The sequence below is a fragment of the Eretmochelys imbricata genome, chromosome 5 (genome assembly GCF_965152235.1).
Source record: "Eretmochelys imbricata isolate rEreImb1 chromosome 5, rEreImb1.hap1, whole genome shotgun sequence".
NCBI lineage: Eukaryota > Metazoa > Chordata > Testudines > Cheloniidae > Eretmochelys > Eretmochelys imbricata.
In genome coordinates, this window is record NC_135576.1 from 33594939 (window position 1) to 33619388 (window position 24450).

The window sequence follows — 24450 nt, forward strand, 5'->3', positions numbered from 1 at the left end:
TCGTATTACAGCCCACTTTTGCACTTGAAAGAGCAACATATGAAAATAAAGGTAAATAAGATCAAACATCACCAAATACTACATATGTTGGTTACTTTTTATCAGGCTAACAATTTCCCCATTTCATTACCTTTTAAACATAATGAACTGTAAAATGATGTGCTCACTGAGAAATGCAGTTAAGATTTAAAATCTTCTCTGGTGACATTTCTGCCCTCTACTGTCTGCATATTTTGCACTTTGGTACAGAATGCCATAGCACCTAATGTACTGGAGTGAGTTTAATACCAAAAATAAAGGCAGCACTGTTTGTGTACATTCAAACCAAAACTTCTCACAATCTTTACAAAACTGGGTTCAAAATATTTAAAGGGACAGGAGTACATTTAAAAATCATTTATGTAATTTTTTAAACCTACCATTGGGATAAGCAACTCCCTAAGATTACTATTACTAAAAGGGTTTAGAATAAAGCCTCAATTTTCGGATTTTTTTAATATATGCATTTGATAACTATTTGTGTTCTTTCACACAAGAGAAATTGGGAGCAGATTCAAAAGGTAGGTAAATGTGTATGTAACACCACAAACTGGTACGATAGCTACCGGAAAGAGGTGGTACTTTTAAACTCTCTAAAATAATTTAATCTGTATTCTATTTCACAACACACATTGACTGCAGGGAAGGTGAATGGAGAACTGACTTTTAAAAATTCCTTCTAAAAAGATCATTTTGATCCTATAACACTACCACCTGCAGCTGTCTCTCTACTGACATCTACTGGATAGATCTTGATCCACATTCCTGCACCATCCATTACTTTGTAAATCTCCCAGCATGCAACTGATGATTAAAAATCAACCTAAACCACTTTCGAAAACATAATGAAATACTATGAGGGACAGAGCAACACTAAAAAGTTACTCAAATATTAAGCTACAAGTGATCATCCAGTCACAGCACAGGTTACTCTCAAATATTGCAAGCCAAGAAGTGAGAATTTTCTCTAAGGGGTTCTGCCATCAAATCCATTCTTTACTTCCATGCTGTGATAGTTTCCTGCGTTCTACAAGTTTCTCTCTGCCCTTGCACTTTCCTGTAGAAAAGCCATCTCACCAGCATACGATCACAGGCAAACAAAAAAAGTATGTTAGGTACAATGCCCGGGTTAAAGATTTTTCTTAATGACTGCCAGGGGTTGTTACATATTGCAACAGGAGATCTGATTATCTTAATGAGCACTAACTCCCAACAAATACTGATCTCTGTAGAAGTGATCTTTATTCATGGATCTGATAGCACTGAACAATCCATACAGCAAAGCATAGTTCTTCACTCGCACATGCCAAACAAGGAAAATTCAGTCCATAACTTACTCTGCCTTACCTAAATAGAAGGACCAAAGTGATAGACACATTAGACACCCATAATAGATGCATACATGCAAAGAGTGGCTTCTCTTCTTCCCAGGGATGTCCCACTGCCATCAGTAGGAAGTACACCAAAAAGCAGTAAAAGGACCCAGTTTAATCACACTTCTGTTTGAAGTTTTGGGTTTTGATTTTGTTTTAAAACTTACTCTAGTTGAAATTAACACCAAAGGTTACTGTGAGTGAAAGATTAGAGAGAAAATTGTCTTTGTTTTTGCTTTGTGCAGTTGCCAGGGCTACTGAGGAAACAGTGAAACAAGTAGGGCCTAAGTGTTATGTAATGGCCTGTTGTATAATCTTGGGCAAGTCACTCCACCCCTGTGCTTCTTTTCCTTTCCACCCCTTCTCTGCTCTATTTAAGATTATAAATTCTCTGGGGCAGAAGCTATCACTCACTAGGTTTGTAAGGGCTGAGCACACTGGGGCTCTGATCTCAGTTGATATTTGTGTATGTATTGTAGTATTGTACAGTAGAGGTCTCAAGTTGTACGTGTGAGTAACCTTACTTATGTGAGTAGCCCCATTAACTAATTAGTTCCTCCTGTTAAATCTACTGAACTATTTTCTTAAAAATTGACTGTTTCAAGATGACAATGCCCTCTTAACAACTAGTTAAGATGAGAAGTTTTATTCTTAACTAATAAATATTTTTGCATTTGTAAGTTCAAGTCAGAGACTTAACACTGTTTTAATCTGTAACAACTATTGGGTTTTTTTAACCCATAGAATAAGACAGCTGCAAAAGCTGCTTCAAAACTAGTCACCTCAATACATCTATTAAGGTTCAGTTAAGTTTGTTTTATTGCTAATGCAAATTAGTTGTGTATGATCTCATGTCCAATAAAGAGCTTTAAATTTCCTTAATGTGATGAACCTGTAGTATCAGCTACACAGTAAAAAATATTTCTATGAAACAAAGCTACTGGCAAGTCACATTAGTAACTCTGGGTATAATTTATATTTTTCTCTGCTTGTACCAAAAATGTTTAATCAACTTAAGTGTCAAAAATATCTTAAAGCCGCTAAGTTGACTTTGCAGTCATAATGCCAACTAAGGATATTTTTAAGATTAAAAACCACAAAGCTGATTGTCACATTGTGATCTCCAGTGCTGGCAGTGAACCCACAAGGTGAGAATAAAGGTATTAAAGCAGCATATAGTATATAAAACTAGACTCCTTTCAATTAAGAATTTTTGGGGAAATGGTTTTAAACAGTCTAGCTAGTTACACAGCTGGGTGATTTTACAAAAAATGAAAGTTATTTGGGAACTTAATCTATTGCCTTCTGTCTTAATTAGACAGAAGTGTTTGTTATAATGCATATGCTTTTACTAGTTAGATTTACTGTAGAGCAGCAGTGGGCAACCTGCAGCTTGTCAGGGTAATCCGCTGGCGGGCTGAGACGGTGTTTACATTGAATGTCCGCAGGCACAGCTGCCCATGGCTCTTAATGGCCGTAGTTTGCTGTTCCCGGCCAATGGGAGCTACGGGAAACGGCATGGGCCCCAGGGACACGCTGGCCACAGCTCCCAGTGGCTAGAAACAGCAAACTGCGGCCACTGGGAGATGAGGGCAGCCATGCCTGTGGAAAGTCAATTTAAACACTGTCTCACAGCATGCCAGCTGATTACCCTGATGGGCCGCAGGTTGCCCACTGTAGAGTGAAGGGGTTAGTTTTAATAGTGACTTTGGAGATGGAGTTATTTTTCCACATCTGCCCAAAAGCATTCCTTGTTTTCTTTCCAAGAATATTCCTGCTCATAAATCTCCTGCAAACAAAAAAAAACGGGAAGTGCTTCAGGAGTCTGCTACATAGAAATATAACCAGTACACAAAAAGTCAGCTAATCTGTAGTACAGTTTCCATAGTGTTTGGTAGACACAGAAAAAGAGGACACTGTCTTGAGATGCACACAGTGTCAGGCCCTGATTCTGCAATGAGTTCCATGAAGGCAAACACCTACGCCTATGCAGATTCCCCACTCAGATTAGTAGGGTTCTGTGCAGTGTCGACCTGCACAGAGCTCATGAAAGAAAGTGTAAGCTGCAGCAAACATACTGCTCGTGATGATCAAGTTTTAATGCATTTGCCGTCTATATTATTCCATATTAAACTATTGAACCTTCATTTTAGAAAGGAGGATATTTCAATTGTTCATAACATCCAAAATACTGGAAGCTGATACTCAAGGGCCAAGTCCTCAGAACTGAACATTTGGAACCCAGAACCTGTCCTGTCTCAAAGCACTGATCATCCTTTCTCAGACCATAACCCCAGTCCCTTACATCCCTCTGCAATACAAATCACAGAAGTGGATAGCTGACAATTTTAAGTGCTTATACAACTATCAGACCCCAGAGACAGAGAGGTGGCACTTTTTGTAAGCTACAATACTTAAATTCACCTTTTTCCAAATTGGAACAGTTGCTTTCAAAGTATTGATGCAGTATTGCACAGCCTCAAGAGATGCCACTCGGTGTGGAGAGGAGACTGCTACAATCACACTTGCTTCTGTTACTGGAACTAAACTAGGAAAAGACAAATAGGACATTAGATGGTAAGGCAATGTAAATCTTAAGTCCAAAGTCCTCAACAATGGCTAGGCCCCATTCTACCAAGACACTGTACACAACATAGAGTAAATGAGCATCCTTGTCTCAAACAGCTTATACTCTGAACAAACAAAACCCACTCAACTTGAATCAGCAACAGATGTTTAAATCCTACACTTTTACAAACATATTTCCTCATGAACCTGGCAGAAAGTTTGGCTCGCTAATAGGACGTTCTGCATCCAAACTGAATTTGTAAAGATTGTTTCAAATTATGAGGATATTTTTCATCTAGTGTAATACACTTTGTAAAAATAAGTGAAGTTTGACATAACCTAGCACTACTGAACAGTGGTAATCTTTGCTGAGAGGTAGGGAGGCATCCATTTGTGATATGCTCAAAATTAGATTCTGATCCTGAATCAGACTCCACTAGCACCAAAACCTGCATCTACCCACTCATTCCAGGAGATCCCAGTACAGGACTGACTTGGTAAGATTCATATGTCATTACTTTCCAATGGATCTGCATTTTAAACTCAACAAAAGGGTAATCTGCAAGTCTTGGGAAAGGCCCTTGATCTCCCAGCGAGCATGCCTGGCAACTCCTATTTCAAAGATGTTCCAGGTATTCTAGACCTTGTATACTTGACTTAAGTTCTGTAGTGAAGGGCTTGGATTCTGTGGTACCCCAGGGCAAGAGACTGGAAACACTATGGCAGCTTCAGATAAATCTTAGTTTTATTTTCAGTGTGTTTCAGGCTACGTGCAGACTCAGGCAGCCATCACCACCCTGGTTTGTACTTGGTTCATGTTTTGAAAGTTTCTTTGGAAGCGGATTTTTTAAAGTGACCAGGCACTGCAACACGATTTTTCAGTAAGGGGTGGATTCAGTGGCAAGTTTCGCAGCAGAGAATATGCAGGTTCCTGCCCACACCATATGCAAGTACAAACATACTGACCTTTAGACAGACACATCTTGGCCATACATACCCAAGTCTATGGTGCACTGCTATATGTTTGATGGAAGGCCATTTCTGTCTAACATCTCTACAGATTTTCTTTATTTCAGCTTCTGCCATTGATGAGTATGCTTCATATTCTAAGTGAATCACCTTTTTCCCTTCAAAGTTATTCCTTGTAGTACCTAAAAATAAATGAATTAGTAAAAACAAATGTTATTTATTTCTATTGCAAGAGTACCTGGGAGCTCCAGTCCTGGGTCAGGACCCCATTGTGCTAGAACAAAAATATACTCCCTGTCCCAAAGAGCATATGATCTAAGAATGTCCAAATTACTTATTTCTCATTCTAGAAAAGGTTTAACCAGCTCACTGCAATGAGCTGGAAGTGACCGTTTTGTTAGTACTTTAGCAATTCTTCATGTATAAAAGGACAGAATTTAACCCACAGATTTTACATGCTGGAGTTACCAAGATGGCAACATCTTCACTAGCACAGATCTGGCCCTATATGTTTAGAAAGTTGTGCCTGTTCTCACTGCAATTGCTCATACAACACGAATAACTGTATGGAATTTAGGCACACAATGGTACTCACCTCTGAGCACAAAGGGTTCTGAAAATGTAGGTCCTGATATATTAACCACAAGGCTAGAATTAAGTCTCATCTCTTCAGATACTATTTTATGAAGAGGTAAGTTGCATATGGGCTACACTGTGGCATTTAACCCCAGCCCTACACTGGAGTGTGGTGAAGGGACAGCCCTGGTGATCAGCACATGGAGTTTACAGAACCATAGTTCTATCTATTCCCCATCTCCTTTTGGGTAAGTTGCTCCAGGGGAGCAACTAGCAGTCCCTGTGCTCCCCCAAATATAGGGGCTACAATTCTAGGCTGACCACACCAGTAAGGAGGCTCCTTACGACCTCATTCCTTATTGCATGAGGACTGGCCATGATCTTGCTCGAAATGTTTAATACATAATTTGCTAAACATTATTGGTTTGTCCCAGAGACTTATTTTTTAAGTAGCCTCAGAAGCATGAGGTTGAACTTATGAGGTGACCTGTGCTCTACTTACTGATAGATATACACATCCATGGATTTATTTTAGGAGCCTTAAACTCACCTATGAACAGAGAGACTGCCCCGCAGCATGGAGAAATCACCAGCTCTGACACTTCATCTGCAGAGAGTTTTTCACAGTTCAGTTTGATGAAATCTTTGGGCTCATCTTCATTTTCATTCATGGCTTCACTGGAAGGAAACAGAAAGCTACAAAAGTCAAAGATTTAATGAGTTACTTTTCTAGTTACATTGGCCATTTGGAAGCTGCTTTTTAAACACCTGTGGGGCCAGAATTTATCCAGCAATTGTATGGCACCCACTAACGTGCTTCAGCTGTAGGGCTCACCAGTAGAGATGAAAAAGTAGGTCAGTCTCTATGCCGAATCAGTTCTTAGCCCCTTTGCTGGGAGAACACTAATTGCACTTCTTGTTGGCAATTTCTAGAGGTACAGGGGCTCTCCTTGTTTTAATATACCAATTCTAGAGCCCTGTCTGCAGTGGGATCAGCTAGCAGAGACCCTTGTGCTAGCATGTCCTATTGTATGACTGGCTACAGTAAGAATGTCAAATTATAAACTGTCTGGAGTTAGAAGAAGGCAAGGAATCTTATTACAATAAAAACTAGGGCACTGATCCAAATGATTGAGTTGCTCCAGGGGAGCACCATCAGATTAGGGTGAATAAAGACTGGGAGTGGCTGGGTCATTACAAAACCTAAACCTAATTTCCCCAATACTAATTTCCCCCTACTGTTACTCACACCTTCTTGTCAACTGTCTGAAATGGGACACGCATTTCCACTTCAAAAGTTATTTTTCCTCCCTTGGCATCCTGCTGTCAATTAAATTGTCTCATTAGACTGACCTCACACTTGGCAAGGCAACTCACATTTTTCATGTATTTTATACCTGCTCCTGTATTTTCCACTCCATGCATCTGATGAAGTGGGTTGTAGCCCACAAAAGCTTATGCCCAAATACATTTGTTAGTCTGAAAGGAGAGAGGTTCTTTTAGCAGAAAAAGAGGAAAACGATAATTTTATATTTCAAAATTGCTTTAAATCATCTCTCTAGCATCTTAATTTTAAAAAGTCAAAGTAAAAAAGGTTTCTTTTCAATGTGATATTAGCCAACCACGAGGATTGGCACCTCTACTGAAAGCCAACAACTATAAAAGCATGAAAAGATCTTAAAAAATACAACAATTAAAGGGCCACATTAGCAAAGGGACTTAGGCACCACTAGTCTTCACGAAACTCCTGCTTAGCTGCTGCCAAACCCCATAGGTACCCAACCTTCCGTAGCACTTAAGTGTTTGCATTTAAAGTTTCCAGGGAGCCTATTTTTTGGCTTCTGAGCATGTAAACTATTGCCTCACTCTAGGTAGCTGGACACCTAAGCCCCAGTATGATGCACAAAGCAATGGAAGATAGGCATTCCTCCTCCTAACTCATTTGTGGGGATAATCCCGTAGGTATGCTCTGACCATGGTTAACGCCACACAAAGCAGGGGGTGGTGTGGTGGACCTCCCTCCTAACTTGTGGCCAGTGATTAGGGTACTCAACTGGGATGTAGAGCACCGTCTACCTGAGGGAAGAAGGGATTTGAAGAGGAATCTGTCACCTCTCCAGTGAGTGCTGTAGCTACTAGGCTATGGGATAGTCTGATATGGGCCTCTCTTAGTCTCTCCCATTAAAGCTGTTCCATTGTGGATAAATAATGAGTTAGTCAGTGGGCCAGAGAGAGAGAGTGAATGACTCTATAGCCTGGTGGTTAGAGCACTCATCCGTGATGTAGGGGACACAGGATCCAGTCCTCCTGCTCCAATACTAACACAAAAGACTGAGGGAGACCTATATCAAAAACATCCCATAGTTCAATGGTTAGGGCCCTCACCTGAGAGGTGGCAGATCCCTGTTCAAATCCTTTCTCCCCTCTCAGGCAGAGTGGCAACTTGAACCAGGGGTCTTCCACATCCCAGGGATGTACCCTCACTACTGGGCCAAAAATTATGGGGGAGATGGTCCTTCACCACCACCTTTGGTGCCTAACTCAGAGAAGGTTCACAGCTGAGAATCCCAAGCAGAAGGAGGCACCCAACTCCTTAAGAGGGATCGGGCTTAGGACACGTTCTTTTCCTTGGCATCGCCTATTGGCTAGTTCATGCCACTCCCTGCCTAGTGTGCTGGCTTTTGTGAATCCCACTCTTAGCTGCCTATTTCCTGTCACTCATTGTCCGGGAAGCCTGAATGCCAAACTCAGGTTTTGCAAATCCCAATGATTTGTCTAGGCAACCAACTCCCTGTGTGAATCTAGCCCAAAGTATTTCGAAAGCTTTTTCCAATCCATTGCAAATACATTAATCATTTATTCCTGCACCAACTTACATCTTAGTGTCAACATCACAGCTGTCTACTGCAGGGGATGCACGTTACACCCGCTCACAGAGTTCCAGTAGAAGGGGAAAGTCATCCTCAAATCACTAGACCCTAAACAGAGAGGAAAACTAAAAAGAGAATTCCAGCAATGTTTCAATGCATGATCAACCCCCAGAGGCCATTTACAAAAAGAAGCTATACATACCCAAGCGTCTTTGCCTGGAGTTAGCCCCCGCTGATAGGTGGGATAATAGCAACCTCGTCACCTGACTGCAGGACCAGAAGCTGATCACCAAGAAGCACGTATTCCTGGCGAACAGCAAAGACCACTTGATCCTGAATGGCAGCAAGTCTGAGGAGGATCAGCAGTAGCATAAATACATTTAAGTAAAGTGTTTGCATGAATTCTCAGTTAAATGTGAACAACTGACTGGTGCATAGCACAGGGAAGCTGAAGTCAGTAAGATTACAACTTATGCATCTGCATTTGTACTGTTTTCTTTAAAAAAAAAATCACAACAAACAACTGTATACCCTTGGACTTGATGATTATCTTTTCATGGGCAAGGGCCAGTGGTGAACCAAACCAATACAATTTCTAAAGATAGGAATTGAGCTGGTTATTTCAAGCAAAATAAAAAATAGATTATATATAGTGGATAGGGAAGATAACATGCATGCAGTAGAAGAGAGTGCTGAAGCTTTGTTTAGAAAAGGTAAAAACAATCATAAGAAAGGAATTATACATTGCATAAGCGTATAGCACAGATGGGGGGAAAATACTATTGCCCAGAAGCAAGTAGATGTACCAACGGGGCAAGTAAGACTATCAAGGTGTTAGTGACTTGGTTAGATGCCAGTGGTGACTGCTGACAGAAAGGCAAAACACAATTTCATTTTCCACCCAAGTCAGGGTAGGTTATGTAACATCTTCAAGAGCTTTGCACAATTTGCGACTGTAAAACATAATTTGATTTGCTTTTCATAAAGAGAATAAAACTTGCAAACTACTGATCATTTTGTGGCCTAAGTCCGTAGGTTTTAGTAACCAATCCAGTAATAGGCTATATGGTAAAATACATTCCAGTTTGATTACTTGCTATTGCTACCGCAAAAACCCTATTTTGTTTCATTTTAGGCAAGATCCTCTCTAATATTTAATTATAGCCTTTCAGTTACAAGCTTAGGGGCTGCTACTAATGCCAGCCAGTTTAATGCAAAAATCAGTGAAATACTCTTTTGAACATATTTGTAGAACAAATAAGATCACAAGTAGCAAAATGTAGAACAGATTTCACTATTTTTATTATACTGAAAAACTGACACACACATGTTAATTCCACTATATTACATTTGTAACTCTGTTAACAGTTTAAAACCCCCCAGACTTGAGGAGCACCAGAAGCATGCTCTAAAACTACCTTGGATGCCTTTTAACAATTTCTTCCCACAGCTGTAGAGAGGTTAATTGTTGCGGTACAGAAATAATCTCAGAGCGAACACCTGCCAATTCAGCGCTCCTGGCAAAGTACAGCGCAACAACCTGTTAAAAAACAAATCACCATTCCGATTACACACCCTTCAGCTCCTGTCTCCTCAGTGGGTATTTCTAGCGCAGGAAATGGGCCCCCAAACGCATCAACATCATCCGAGGAAGCATACTGCAGATTAAGCGTTACGATTTTATTATTATTATTATTATTATTATTTTTAATCACATGCAAGGCCGGGATCTCGTTTCAGGCACGATAACCGGGAGAGCTCATTACAGTGGCTGCAGCCCAGGCTCCCCAAGCCCTTCCATGATTAATTAGGCCCGGCTGCAACTGGTTACTGCACTGGGGGGCCCTTAAGGAGGTGGCCCGTGTTCTTGTGACTCCAGCAACAGACTGAACGGTGCGCGTGGGGGGTGTCCAGGTTACCAAGTGTCCCGTGGTCACCCGATCCCCCTGCCGCCACCCGACCGCCGAGCCCGGCGAACCCCAGCACGCCCTGAGCGAAGGGGCTGCCCCGCGGCACGGAGCGGGCACGGCAGAGCGGCTCTCCCGAGGGGGCGGGAAGCGAGCCCCGCCGCGGCTCGTTTCCGGCCGACTGCCTTGCCCCGGAGCTGGGCTGCTGCGCACGCAGGCCGCTGTCCCTGCCCCGTTCCCATGGCGGTGCCGTGTAAACACCCGCCGGCCGGCCGGCCCGGGCGCAGGCTACGCACCTCGCAGCTCATGGACGGAGCGTCGCGGGTCGGAGCCCGCTTCCCGAAGGGGAACAGGCCGCAGCGCCTGCGCCCGGCCCGAGCAGCTGCCGCTGGCCCTGCCTCACGCTCCCGGCCCGCCCACTGGGCTGGGGCTCCGCAGGCTGGCCGGGGCCCTGCGCCCTGCCTGGGGCCCTCGCCCTGCTGCCGAGCAAGGAGGGACCAGCCCGGGGAGACAAAAGGGGCCGGCCCAAGGGCAGACAAATGCGGCTCCAGCCAGCCCCAAAGTGGGGACGGAGCTGGAGTCCCAGCGCTGAGCCCACCCCAAACCGAGGGGGCGCACTGGGCGGCTCAGCCCCGCCTCGGTAATAACAGGGCTAGAGCTCGGGTGACCCCGGGGAGGGGGTGGACGTGGATCCCCAAGGGCCCGGCTCCGTCGCAGCTCGGCTTCCGGGGCAGTTCCTGCTCCGGGGTCTCTGGCGGTGGGGCTGCTCAGCTGCTGGAACTGAGAGCTGCGGGGGAGCTAGGACAGGCCGCCGCGGGAGGGTCCTGGGATCGAGCCCGAGCATCAAATGAGCCAGCAGGTACCGTTCTCCCCAGTAACAGACAAGCTCTCCTGAACATTCGTTACAAGTTAATGAGGCTGAAAGGTCCTCAGGGCAGCGACCCTGGCTTTGAATGTGCTCTGTGACATCCAGCACTGTCTTTTGGACAGTGTATCAGTAACCAGTTTGCAAACAAGGGATCCAGACACTCAGTTTCAAGTTATAAACATGCAATGCAATTAAACACCAGATGGTCTCAAAATATCCATCGTGCCTCATATTTTAATACAGAGATTGTCTTGTGGGTCACCTGCCTTCCTATTTATAATCACGTCACATCCTCTCTGATAACTACAGCAATTGGTTACATGGAACAGTAACAGTGGGACAATATTTAATGGAGTGTTAGCTGACTCAGTACAATTAACAGCTGGAAATGAGCAGCATCCTGCATTATATGACAAGTAAATGCTTCAAAGACCAATAACAAATGTTCCATATACCACAACTTGAGAAACTTTGATGTAATAAACCTCTGGCCAGGTAGGGCAACAGAGTTGTCGCTGTGCTGCTCACCTGCATCTTCACAGCAGCAGAATAGTTTTCAAATCTTCCTCCAAAGGCAAAGGCCCTATCACTTGAGCAAGAGGAGAATTTCTGATACCTGATACTGATATGGGTTTATGATGCACATTTGACCATTTCTGATTTCATCTAGGTAACCCAGTAGTACACATCCACCCTAGGCAGATTGTTACAACATAATATAACAACAAATACTATGCCAGTGGTTCTCAAACTTTTGTACTGGTGACCCCTTTACCATAGCAAGCCTCTGTGTGTGACCTTCCCCCGCCCCCCAGCCCCTTTATAAATTAATAACACATTTTTATATATTTAACACCATTATAAATGTTGTAGGAAAAGCAGGGTTTGGGGTGGAGGCTGATAGCTCACAACCCCACCTCCCCCCATGTAATAATAACCTCATGACTCCCAGTTTGAGAACCCCTGTACTATACACTTATAGTAGCAGCTTCCATCCAAGGATCCCAAAGCACTCTATGAATGAGAAAGAAGTATATCTTTGTACTTAGTAAGACTGACCTATGAACTACAAAGGGAAAAGATTAAATTGTTTGCTAGTGAGGAATGAATATCAAAGTCATAAACACATTTTCTAAGAAACACCCGTGAAAGTTGCTGTTGCACACAACAGGACCATTTTCACTATGTTAGGGGATGTATTGATAAATCCTTGTCCACTGCATTAAACGCTTACCCCAAACGGTTTAGAAATTTCTGAAGACCCAATAAGTGAATGTTAATGGAAATTACACCACTTAACCCTTCCATTCAACACTCTGAAAATTCACCTTGTAGTCACTATCTTGCCTGGGCATTCAAAAGTTCTGTGCTATAACTTCAGACAATTTACTGAAATCTTTCTACTATACATTGTTAAAGGAATTTGCTTAATTGGAGACTTTGCTTAATGGACCTGTTTCTTCTCATGCATTAAGATATTTTGCATCTATTTAGTTCAAGTATGCCCAATTGATATCATTTGACATTAACTTATTTCATGATTAATGATTTCACCAACATGTATGTGACAGGACCCCCGGGATACAACCTGGAATTCTGAGACCACTGTGTCCCTTTTCTCTCCAGCCTGGGCTGTCTCTTACAACCCTTTGCCAGTGACAAGCATCTAACCCTCCTAGCAGCTGTTATCACTCAGCTACCAGCATGCAGAGGCACACCCAGTTAAATTGCATGAATACTCTCATGAACTATACACAGGGAAACACCAGCAAACCCCCCAGGACCTCAGCCTTCCACCCCAGGAATATACTGTGTTACACAGCTCAAGCCCTTCTCTTGACCAGTGCAAGCTTATTAACTATTTCACCATTTCATCAAAGGAAAGTGGATGTGCACCAGCCTTTGTAACCTGAGCAGATTCCCCAAGCACTTCAGACAAACTTACTGATTAAGATAACTACAGAAAGATAGATTTTAAGTGATTATAAGTGGTAGGCATAAAAGCCAGAGATAGTTACTAAAGGAAATAAAAGGCAAACATACAGTCTAAATTCTAAACCTTTTTAGGCTAGCAATATTTGGATCAAACAGTTTTTCTCACCCCACTGGATGTTGCAGGTAAGTTATAGTCCTTAATACACAGGCTTTTCTTTCCAGCCTGGGACCAGTCTCCTCAGTTCAAGTCTGTCTTCCCAGTGTTCTTCTTGCCTTCAGCATAGGTGGGGGAAGGAAAGCTAATTGCATGATGCCACTGTCCCTTATTTTACACCCTCAGTCCATGTGCCTGGAAAATGGAAAATACTAGCCCAGACATGGCCTGGTGGGCTTTGCTGAGTCCCAGGGTTGGGTAATTCCATTGTGTGGTGGTGAATCAATGAGTTTCAGCAGATCATGACCTTTCATATGATATCTTACATGGCAAGTTTAAGTTTCACAACCATATATGAATGATGAATATGGGAGTTACAGGGTGCTACCTTGGGTTACAGTGTGTCACAATGTATTGTATATATTTGAAACTTCAAAAAAGGACAATTTTCCAAAGCTGAAAGCAATTGTCGTCATAATTGAGTGGAAACATAATTTAAAGTGGAAAGTGTTCGAGGATCTATTACAAAAAGCCACACTTCCACAGACACACACAAACCCCCTCCCCACCTCCACTTTTGCTGTGCAAAAAGACATTCTGGTTAAAAAGAGGTGTGGAAGCAACGATAAAGCATAAAAAAAAATCAACCTATAAAGACTGGAAAAATGGGGAAGTAAATGGCATTGAATATAAGAAACAAGTTAAAAAGGTAGGCAACTGAAAAGAGAAGCCAAAGAAATCAATGAACTAGCAATAGCCAATAAGTCAAAAGACAATAAGAAGGCAATTTTTTTTACATATTGGGAATAAAAAAACAACCACCCTAGGTTCATTGCTAGATGAAAATGCTAAAATTATAAATAGCTGTGTTCAAAAAGCAGAAATGTTCAATAGCTATATCTGTTCTGTATTTGGGATGAAACAGAGGTATCTATGCATCCCAGCTGTTGTGGATAGAGCACAAGATATACTATCTGTAACAAAGGAGGACTGAGGCAACATCTGGTAAAATTAAATATTTTCAAATCCACAGGCCTGGATAACTTATACACATAACTCTACAGATAGTTTCTTTAAGACTTTGCTGAACCATAAATGTTAATTTTTAACAAATCTTGGAAAAATGGTGAAATTCCAAAGGATTGAAGGACTGCCAACATAGCTCCAATATTTAAAAAGAGTAAAAGAGATGACCTAGGGAATTACAGACCTGTTAGCTTCATGTCAGTTCTAGGTAAAAATAATGGAATGGTTAATTCAGGACTATCAACAAGGAGTTAGAAGCTAAAAATATAATAAAAGCCAGTCAATGTGGTTTCATGGAACTTAGGTTTTCTGACAAACCTGTTGCCTTTTTTTTAAAAAAAAACAGGATTACAAGACTGCTTGATAAAGGTAACTATTTTGATATGGTATACTTGTATTTCTGTAAAACATTTGAGTTAAAACGATATGGTATTTTGATTTAAAAACTTGCATGATGTGAAATTAATGGAGCACATGTCAGATGGATTAAAAACTGGTTTACAAATAGATCTCATAATGTAGCTGTTAATAGGGAGAGATCAATGTGTGGGGCTTGTTCCAACGGGGGCTCCAGGAATTGGTTCTTGTTCTTACTATTTAATATATTTATCAGCAATCTAGACAATGATATAAAATCTTTGCTGGTAAAGTTTGCAAATGACACAAAGACTGGTGGGGTAGTAAAGAATGAGGAAGGCAGGTTATTGTTACAGTATGATCTGAATTAGCTGCGTAAATAGTGACAGTCAAACAAAATGCATTTTAATACAACCAAATGCAAGGTAATACATTTGGGAACAAAAAACACAGGTTATACCTACAGGATTTGAGACTCTGTCTTGAAAGCAGTGACTCAGAAAAGGACTTAAAGGTCATTGTAGATCATATCTTCAATGTGAGCTCTGTGCAGTGGTGTGGCAAAGAGGATAATGAAATCCTTGGATGTATAAAAAGGGGAATATTATGTAGAAGTAGTAAAGTGATCTTGCCTCTGTACACAGCATTGGTAAGACCACTGCTAGAATACTGTGTCCCCTTCTAGTGTCTGCACTTCGAGAAGGATGTGGACATACTTGAGAGAGTTCAAAGGAGGATCACAAAAATGATCCAGTTGCCAGAAAACAAGTTTTAATGTGGTGATGCTAAATGAGATCAATTTATTCATTTTATTGAAGCGAAGGAGCCTTGATCACTGTGCATAGGTACATACACATGGAAAAGAGATTTGATAGTGAGGGGCATTTCAACCTGTCTGATAAAGGCACAACAAAATTAAAAGGCTGGAAGTTGAAGTTGGATAAATTCAACCTTAAAATAAGATGCAGCTTCCTAGTAGTGAAGGTGATTAAACACTTGGACAGCTTACCAGGGAGGAGACTCACTGTCACTTGGCGTTTCTAAAATAAGATTAGATATTTTTCTGAAAGATGTCCTTTAATCCAGCTTCTTGGAGAATTTCTGCAGCCTGTGTATGGGAGGGTCAGGCTGGATAGTTGTGGTGATCCCATCCAGCCTTGAAGTCTGTGAATCCCCCCATTCATCCCCTTCCTTTAAGGGCCTTGGGAAGAATGTCATTACCCAACATGTTCATAACACGTGTGGCTCTGTATTATGATAATGATTATAATCTAATCTCATGCTTCACGGCTTCAGTTGGTCACTTGCAAGAGGTCAGGAAGGAATTTTTTCCCCCCTGAAGCACAGTTGTAATCTAAAAAGAAAAGGAGTACTTGTGGCACCTTAGAGACTAACCAATTTATTTGAGCATAAGCTTTCGTGAGCTACAGCTCACTTCATCGGATGCATACTGTGGAAAGTGTAGAAGATCTTTTTATATACACACAAAGCATGAAAAAATACCTCCTCCCACCCCACTCTCCTGCTGGTAATAGCTTATCTAAAGGAGAGTGGGGTAGGAGGAGGTATTTTTTCATGCTTTGTGTGTATATAAAAAGATCTTCTACACTTTCCACAGTATGCATCCGATGAAGTGAGCTGTAGCTCACGAAAGCTTATGCTCAAATAAATTGGTTAGTCTCTAAGGTGCCACAAGTACTCCTTTTCTTTTTGCGAATACAGACTAACACGGCTGTTACTCTGAAATTGTAATCTAGTGATTATTTTCACTTTCCTCTGAAGAATCAGGGATCTGCCACAGCTAGAGACAGGATACCAGTTGGAATGGACTGGTGCTCTAGGTGAGGTGGTAGAGAAAATCTTCTGTCTTAGATACCAGGCTGATGTGTCTTGTTTACGTGCTCGGGATCTGATTGCTAGTTTTGAGGTGTCAGTAAGGAATTTTCTCCCAGTTCAGACCTTGGTTGGGTTTTGTTTGTTGGTTAGGTTTATTTATTTATTTGGCCTTCCTCTGCAGCATAGGCATGGATTTCTTCTACAATTATCTGGGTCTCTCACCTAATCCATTCCCTGCCATCACAGGGGCCTGGGTGGAGCCGTGGTCTCTTCTGTTCTCTGCCTGTGGCACAGAACAATTTAGTCTCCTGAGAGCTAAAATGCTTTGGTTTAACTGCAGTTGTTGGACTCAACATAGGCATATTTGAGTGGAATTTAATGGCCCGTGATATGCAGGAGGTCAGACTAGGTGATCTAATGATTCCTTTTGATCTGAAACGCTATGAAACTATGAATCTATGTTTACTGTCAATTGAAAAATCAATGATTTCCTGCACTAAATAGCTCTGAATGCCAAATATGAAATGGGAGGCAGGACTGAGTAAAGACAGGTGTTTGCAATGGAGTTGAAGAGTTTTGTATAAAATATTGACATTGGTAAACTGGAATATTGGCTTTATATTTTTAGCATTCGAGAATTGAAAAACAAATCCTTCTGCTCGTCATGATTTCCTTCTCATCTTGAGGAGGGTCGGGTAGCTTATTGGAAAATTCTATTAATCAGAAAAAGTTTTGGCAAAGTGATGTTAACATTAAGCAGATAGATTTTTTATTTTCTGTGTTGTGTTCTGGAAACTGCTCACGCTCTGAAGCTAATTCTACCCATTTCAACTGGTGTAAACCTCAACTACCTGGAGGTGACGCTGGATTTACATTGCTGTAACTGAGATTAGAATGTGCCCCTTTGTGTCTCAATCCACTGCTGCCAGGAAACAAATAAGTTAATTTTTTCAAAGAAATAAATGCTATCTTCCGTTTGTGAATGAAGTGAATGATTAACTACTGCTACAAATTGAACTCTGCTCAAGACATCATGTGCCAGACGAATAGCATGGCCAGTTGTAACTGTGAATAACCTGATCATTTTCTTTTCTTTTCTTTTCTTCTGGATTGTGTATTCTTGGAATGGTGCATCTTAAATGAAATATGTCACTTTGACAGGGTCTATATAACCCAGCCAGTAGCTGGCAAGGGGGTTAGCACACACTCCCTGAGAGTGATAACATAGGTCCCACAGGTGCATGCCCTGCAAGTAAAGATTGCCATTTGGGGAACTGAGCCATGAGGGAAATGTGGGTGATTGAGCTCATCTGGAGAAAATTAATCATTCAGGAGAACCACAAAAGCAGTGAACTCTGAAGGGTTTGCGTCTGGATTTTGGGTTGAGCTGGGAATCAAATTCACACTGGGATGAGGGGAAATTAGCTGCAGGCAGCAACTCTTTGGATATTCTTTATTTGAACCTCCACTAAGAGCTCATCCAGCCCTTCACTTGACTGACCCAGCCCTTGACAGTTGCTATCTTCAGCCATTATTGCTGACAGAGGTGGGCAGCTGTCCTTTGTTGTGTGACTCTGGTTGAAGTCAGAATTTGGCCCATAAAATATGAAACAAGGAAGCATGGGATTATTTACTCACGTTATCTATTAACACACCATGGCCTTCAGACAGAAAACTGCTCTTTTAACAAAAAGGTTTGTACACATACTCCCACATACACATTTACTTTTATCCCTTTCAATAATATTTCTTGGGAACTTTAAGAGTTAACTGAAGCTCTCTAGAGTGGAAATTTTCTATTCTGTTTGTTTTAAATTTTAAAATGCAATGGATGCAAAATAACCCAGAAAGGATCCCCTCCCAAAATGACACAAACAATGACAAATTAAGTTATAGTAATACCAAGGAGAGGAAGTGGCAAGGAGTTGTGCTATTATCATTTTTATATTATTTCTTAAAGTGCCAGTGATGCACTTGGAACTGTGAAGATACAGAATGAAGATAAACCATCTCCTAAATAGGGGACAATCTAAGGCCCTTATCTTGTAATGAGCTCTAGAGGGACAGGATCCACAGTAAAGTAAATGGGGACTATTCAAGTGAAGCAATCCGCTTGCACAGAGCTCATTGCAGGATTGAGGCCTGAGAGAGAGAGAGAGAAGAAGACAGGATGCATTGGGCAGACTAGCAGAAGAATGAACTGGAGTGATATTATTATTTCTCTTAATTTATTTTTGCTGACTCACTTGCTGTGGACAGTGCAGAAAAAGTGAATCCTTAAGGCCACACTGACAATTATTCCCTTGGAATTGATATTTCTGACACAAAGCACCGAGTAGCTTTCCCATGTTTTTCAGTTCATTTTGGACAAAATTATTCTCTCAACTATTGGTGTAAAACTTGAGCTACTGCACTGAAATCGACATTTACATTCATGAAACTGACCACAGAACTTGACCCATTCCTGCTTCACAGTCATCTTCAATTTTGTTATGTTGATGGCTGATTCTGCAACTGTGCTTTAGCAAGTTTGCTTTAACCTGAAAAGGGGATATAGTGCTCTGTTCTTGGCTGGGTGCCCATGAAAATTCCTGGCTTTGGCCAAAACTCATAATAGAGCCAAAAGTTTGACTTTGCATTAGCATTGGGAGATCACTAAACATCTAATACTCATTTCAAAACCATTGTTTTTATTTTTGCCATCACTTTGTATAGCATTTCACAGGTAAATTAAAAGACATGGTCCCTGGCCTGAGAAGACCAGTTAAATCAAAACATAATAAAACTAACAATTGATCATAGTGTAATGGAATCCTTATTTAGGGGCACATACATTGGCAGTAAGTAGACACAAACTTATCTATGACCACTTTTATTGTGTCTGAAATAAGCAACGTGCAATAAAGTTTAGCAGTTATCAAGATTCTGATTCACCCCGGTTAGTATCTTAGATATACAAGCACAGACCATACTGAACCTGGATATTGATATGTAATATACATAAAAAGACTGACTCACTCCTCTTATTTCATGCATACTGAGATCCAACTCCCATTTTGACGATCTGCAACAACCCCATATTGCATGTTGAAAAAAAGCTCAGTTTATGCGTCAGCTCCTTCATTTGTTATGGTCAACCAGCCAGTTTAAGCAAGTTTAGCTTTAACCTCCTTCAGAGATTCCACTAAAAAGGAAACAAAATGGTTTTCAATACATACCATGAAACATTCACACCAGATGTAAGAGGGTCTGTTTCCATTGATTTCTAATCACTCCACTGAATTCAGCCCAATATATTAACAATAGTCATATTCTGGGACACATTTTCAGAGCCTTATTCTGGAAGGACAGAGAATTTTTCCTTGTAGCTCACGAACGCTTATGCTCAAATAAATTTGTTAGTCTCTGAGGTGCCACAAGTACTCCTTTTCTTTTTGCGAATACAGACTAACATGTCTGCTATTCTTAAACCTGAGTTCCCATGGTGGCAGAGTGATTGAAAAGTGAAAATATGAATTTGTCTGAGGCACTATGACCTCGACAGTGTGTGTGTGTGAGAGAGGAGTCTCTGGTCATTTGACCAATGTCTTTAACATCCCCTTGACACTCTTTGAAATTGTCCATTACAAAACAGATGGTGCAGTAGTTACTTTTGAAGGACTAGAAGAGCATGACCACATCTGGAACTAATCTTTTGCTTCCTGGACCAAAGATCACCCTGCTTTAAGAGGGGCCTTTCAATCTAAAATGCCTGGTACACGTACATACAAATAGACCCATTTGAAGGAAAGCAGAACAATCTTGAACTGTACTTCATAGGCCCACACTTCTTTTCTGTGCAACTGCCTCATTTATAGGCAGTGCTGGCTTACATGCAATTATATTTTGCTTGCCGTCAACAGTAACAGTAAACTATGTAGGTGGAATCACAATGGACATGCTGTCTGGGCACATATTGTCACGTGCTTGTGTAAAGTGTTCTCTTTTCTATTCACGGTTCTGGTGTAGTTCCCCCCCAAGAGAAATATTTTACATTTTTATAGTGCCCAGCATCCCAAAGGATACCCAAATATTTCATAAACTATAATGTACACACAACACCATTCAAGCAGTGCTACTCCTGAGGTTTGGGGGTGCAACTAACCAGTATAACCCATGCTTGTATAGCATTGTGAGAAATAGACAAAAAATTGTCTGAAGGTGCTGGGGCAAGCCCCTAGTCTTATGACGGTCAGTGTCTATGCAGTGCAAACATTTGATCCCAAAGAGCCTCGTATTTCAAAGCGCATAGTACTCAATTTATCTACAGTTGGAACTAAAAATGGATTGTGTCTACCTGACTGGGATTTGAACCTGTACTTCAAGAAGTCTAAGTATTTTAAACAAGCTGCTTAATCTTAACTCAAATTTCTTATCCTTCCATTAGGAAACAAATATTACATTATTTTGCATTAATGTCCAAAAATGCTATAACATAGCAGTTATGTAAGGACAATGAATGTTAATACCATCTTTATAATTCAGGTCTTGTGTCTCATGTTTGAACTAGTAAAACTTCTTTGCCTCTTGTCGTATACTTACATAGTTAGCTCTTTGGGGACAGGGAACATCATTGTGTTTTGTTTGTACAGCACCTGACACAAACGGGTCCTGGTCCCTGAGTAGGGCTCATGGGCTACAGTAATACAAATAATAATTCAGTGAGGCCTGGATTTCACCCCTGGTATTTCCATCTGTCAAGTCAGTAGCTCTTTGGAGTACTTTCTTAGGTTACATTTTCAATACCAAAAGGGAAAAAAAAAAAGGGGGGGGGGAGAAGAAATCAGTTTTTCTACGCTGCATGTTCATCTTAGTAGATTGAGTCCATGTTTGCAGACTCTTTCCCTGAACCTGTTCAGCTGACTAGTGTTTATACTGGCTCCGTTGCAGGATGTCCCCTATTCCTTTTGACATGTGACCAACCTCATCAGTGAAAAACCCCGCTGAAGGCAATGACACTTCCGTAGCTTTTCATTTTACAAAAGTCACCTGGGAGAAAACTCTACAGTGAAGCCATAATGAGAAGGGGAGTAAACTGAATTCACAAAAAGATTTTCTATATATTTATATATTTCTAAAAAAGATATAGGGTGGTCCTACTGAAGACAATGTCAAAACTCTCATTGAGTACAAAACTTTTCAGTACAGCCAGGATTTTACCCAGTGTGGTAGACCAGATAAGATTCTGGGCAACTTAGAATAAATTATAGGAGGGTTTTTTCAGTTATGTAATTTTGAAGAACTGGATAATTCTGTACACTTGTAACGAAATGCAGAGCTTTTCACCTCTAAATCAGTGAATCCAGCCCAGGTCAATGATGATCAAAAGAACTTTCTAACTAGCTGATAACTATTCAGTTATTGTATCTATCCTATAGACCAATGCAGGGCTTCAGTTTCAATAGATGCCATTTTTCAAGATGCATCTTTCAGGAGGACTAAATTCATTTATCATAATTTTAATAAAATGAACAAGAAATACTTAATATTGGCAAGTACTGTCCTGAATGATTTCACTATAACTTTAAAGCAATTTGGTCTACACACAACCCATTAGATTAATGAAATGCCTAATTATGCTTTGTAAAGCATGATGTCTCGGATCTGGACTGCACTTTAAGGATAAGACCCAACGTTCTTCGTTTCTAATTTTAAAGACGCATAAGCGCATAGAACTCCCTACAGAACAAAAAAATTCCAGAGGCTCTGGACAGTTTAAGTCATAAAAAAGAAGACAGCGCTAAGACATTCAGCTGTATTCACTTGCTGAAGCCAGTGGAATTACATTTGGGGCTAAACCGATCTATAGGTGGCTCATAAAAATAAGAACTTACTCAGATTCCTTGTCCAGCTTTTCAAAATTTGTGTTTTGAGGTCTGCCTGTCATTTCTGATTGCAGGATTGGCCTTCCTGAGCCTATTTGGTCTATTCCTGCTCTCTGCACCAAATGTAGCTGCTTTGCACAGTTCAGGAATAGCAATTTTCCCCAAGTTCCCATGGTATTTCGCATCAGCACTTCTCTACTTTTATGTCTTCTAGAAGCCCCTGCAAGCACAACACATGATCTTCTCTTTTTACCTGCCCAAAACAGATGGTGATCTGGTTTAATTATTTAATGTTCTTATTGTGCCAAATTATTAATTTTTTGCATTTCAATTAGAACAACAACAAAGTGGAAAATATTGTGTTACGTTTTAGTTGTAGGACTATTTAGCTGATACTGTAAAGTGTTTGGTTTAGATTGAAACATACTCATTGATACAACACTTAAAGCTTAGCCTTTTGAAGTAGCAAGATTGAAAGTATGTAAACTTTTGAATGAATTCAAAATAAGTATTTTATAAGTATCCAAAGGCTGGATGGTAAGGGGGATTGGGCATCTACAATTCCTAATGAAGCCATTAGGACACTCAGAATGTCTGAGGAGAGGGACATTTATATTTTAAATCTGGTGGGGCAGATGTACAAACAATAATATAATACCAGTGGTTTGTAGCTTTTTGCCCCACTTGCTGTCACCAAGCCATCCATGTTTTTTTCCAATGACTCCCATCTCCCAAAACCCTTTGCTGGACATCTCCCAGAATCCTTTGTGCTATTTCAGCAAAGAAAAGTGAGAACCTAAAATGCTGTAATATTTAATTTAATGGTTCCTTAAAATTTATTGTACTACATATAACCAAAGTGGGTTTTTACAAGCACTGCATATGTTTGTCTTTGTTTAGCAGTTACTGAAGTCAATAGAGCTAACAGTTTACACCAGCTAAGGATCTGGTCCACAGTCTATATTCAATTTATTTGAGCATAAGCTTTCATGAGCTACAGCTCACTTCATCGGAGTGATGAAAAGCTCACGAAAGCTTATGCTCAAATAAATTGGTTAGTCTCTAAGGTGCCACAAGTACTCCTTTTCTTTTTGCGAATACAGACTAACACAGCTGTTACTCTGAAACTAGTCTATATTCAGTAGGCTTTATTTCTACACTGGAACTCTATCTTTGAAACCTTAAAGAGCAATAGACTATTTCTTTAAGGAAAGATTGCCAAATTTTCTACAGAGAGTAAATCACTAACAAGCTTTGTGAATGACTTTGGAATTGCAACTGCAAGGCTGAGAGCCACTGATCTTACTATCCTCCTACAAATTAAGAGTTTTTATTATGGAAACTCTAGTTGTGGCTCTGCAGTTAAGGGTGAATGAGTTTTGCACTTAAGTTTTAAATTTGGAGCTATGCTGTACTGTGTTATCAGTTATGTGGAACTCATTAGGAAATTCCACTTAAAACTCAGTGACATGATATTGCCTAGACACAAATAAGTAATAAAAGAAGGTGTATTAAATGAAGCATCACAATTCTGTGGGTCATATTAAACACCTTAAGTTCATAGATTTCAGCTCTGATTAAAAGATTTTCCTCTCCAACACGTAACAGCAATCATATCCACAGGAGGGCACTAATTGACATCTTATTCTCAGGTCTAATGTACAATCGGTTTCTGATATAAATGTATCAAACAATTACTCCAATTTTACTTTTACGTAGCCAGACCAAAGATTCAACTCGCAAAATGTTGCATATCAAAAGGGTCACTATTTTTATTGATCCCCAGAGAGCAATAATACACTTTGCATGCCTATGCAACTCTAAAATCCACAGGAAGCTTTCAAAATTGATAATATTTAAAGCACACAAAATTGATCATTTTTATTTTTTTTAAAAATACTTTACTTTAATCCATCTGCATGATAATACTTTAATTAAAATTGATCATTTTTTAGCTTTGAAAGAAACAAAAATTCCAAGTTTTTCCCTCACTTATTAAATCCATAGAAGTATGTGGCAGCACCCACTTCATTTTTAGATTTGGCATAATGTTGTACAAACCAAATCACTGTTATAGCTACATTTTTAATTGGGTGGGATACATTGGG

At 40.5% G+C, this 24450-nt stretch overlaps 2 protein-coding genes across 2 annotated transcripts; both read right to left on the reverse strand.

Annotated features, from left to right (window-relative positions):
* Nucleotides 1-1264: 1264 nt before the first annotated feature.
* Nucleotides 1265-8524, reverse strand: LOC144264889 (molybdopterin synthase catalytic subunit). Its single transcript, XM_077816832.1, has 5 exons — nt 8402-8524; nt 6076-6203; nt 4978-5131; nt 3837-3960; nt 1265-3201 (listed from the first exon to the last, which is right to left on the reverse strand). Exons 2-5 carry the CDS (start codon nt 6194-6196, stop codon nt 3133-3135), a joined length of 468 nt encoding a protein of 155 aa, XP_077672958.1. The 5' UTR covers nt 6197-6203; nt 8402-8524; the 3' UTR covers nt 1265-3132.
* Nucleotides 6167-10976, reverse strand: LOC144264890 (molybdopterin synthase sulfur carrier subunit-like). The gene is made up of 5 exons (XM_077816833.1): nt 10599-10976; nt 9814-9935; nt 8598-8744; nt 8402-8503; nt 6167-6203 (listed from the first exon to the last, which is right to left on the reverse strand). The coding sequence occupies exons 1-3, from the start codon at nt 10608-10610 to the stop codon at nt 8618-8620; spliced, it is 261 nt and encodes an 86-aa protein (XP_077672959.1). The 5' UTR covers nt 10611-10976; the 3' UTR covers nt 6167-6203; nt 8402-8503; nt 8598-8617.
* Nucleotides 10977-24450: the final 13474 nt, after the last annotated feature.

What these genes read in the sequence shown, in the direction of transcription:
- LOC144264889 (XM_077816832.1), bottom strand. Translation starts at nt 6,196, where the DNA reads ATGAATGAAAATGAAGATGAGCCCAAAGATTTCATCAAACTGAACTGT. An exon ending in GGCAGTCTCTCTGTTCATAG is followed by an intron (nt 5,132 to 6,075) that starts GTGAGTTTAAGG and finishes ATTTATTTTTAG; the next exon opens with GTACTACAAGGAATAACTTT. An exon ending in CTGTTCCAATTTGGAAAAAG is followed by an intron (nt 3,202 to 3,836) that starts GTGAATTTAAGT and finishes TTTTGTTTGCAG; the next exon opens with GAGATTTATGAGCAGGAATA.
- LOC144264890 (XM_077816833.1), bottom strand. An exon ending in ATTGTTAAAAGGCATCCAAG is followed by an intron (nt 8,745 to 9,813) that starts GTAGTTTTAGAG and finishes GATCCTCCTCAG; the next exon opens with ACTTGCTGCCATTCAGGATC.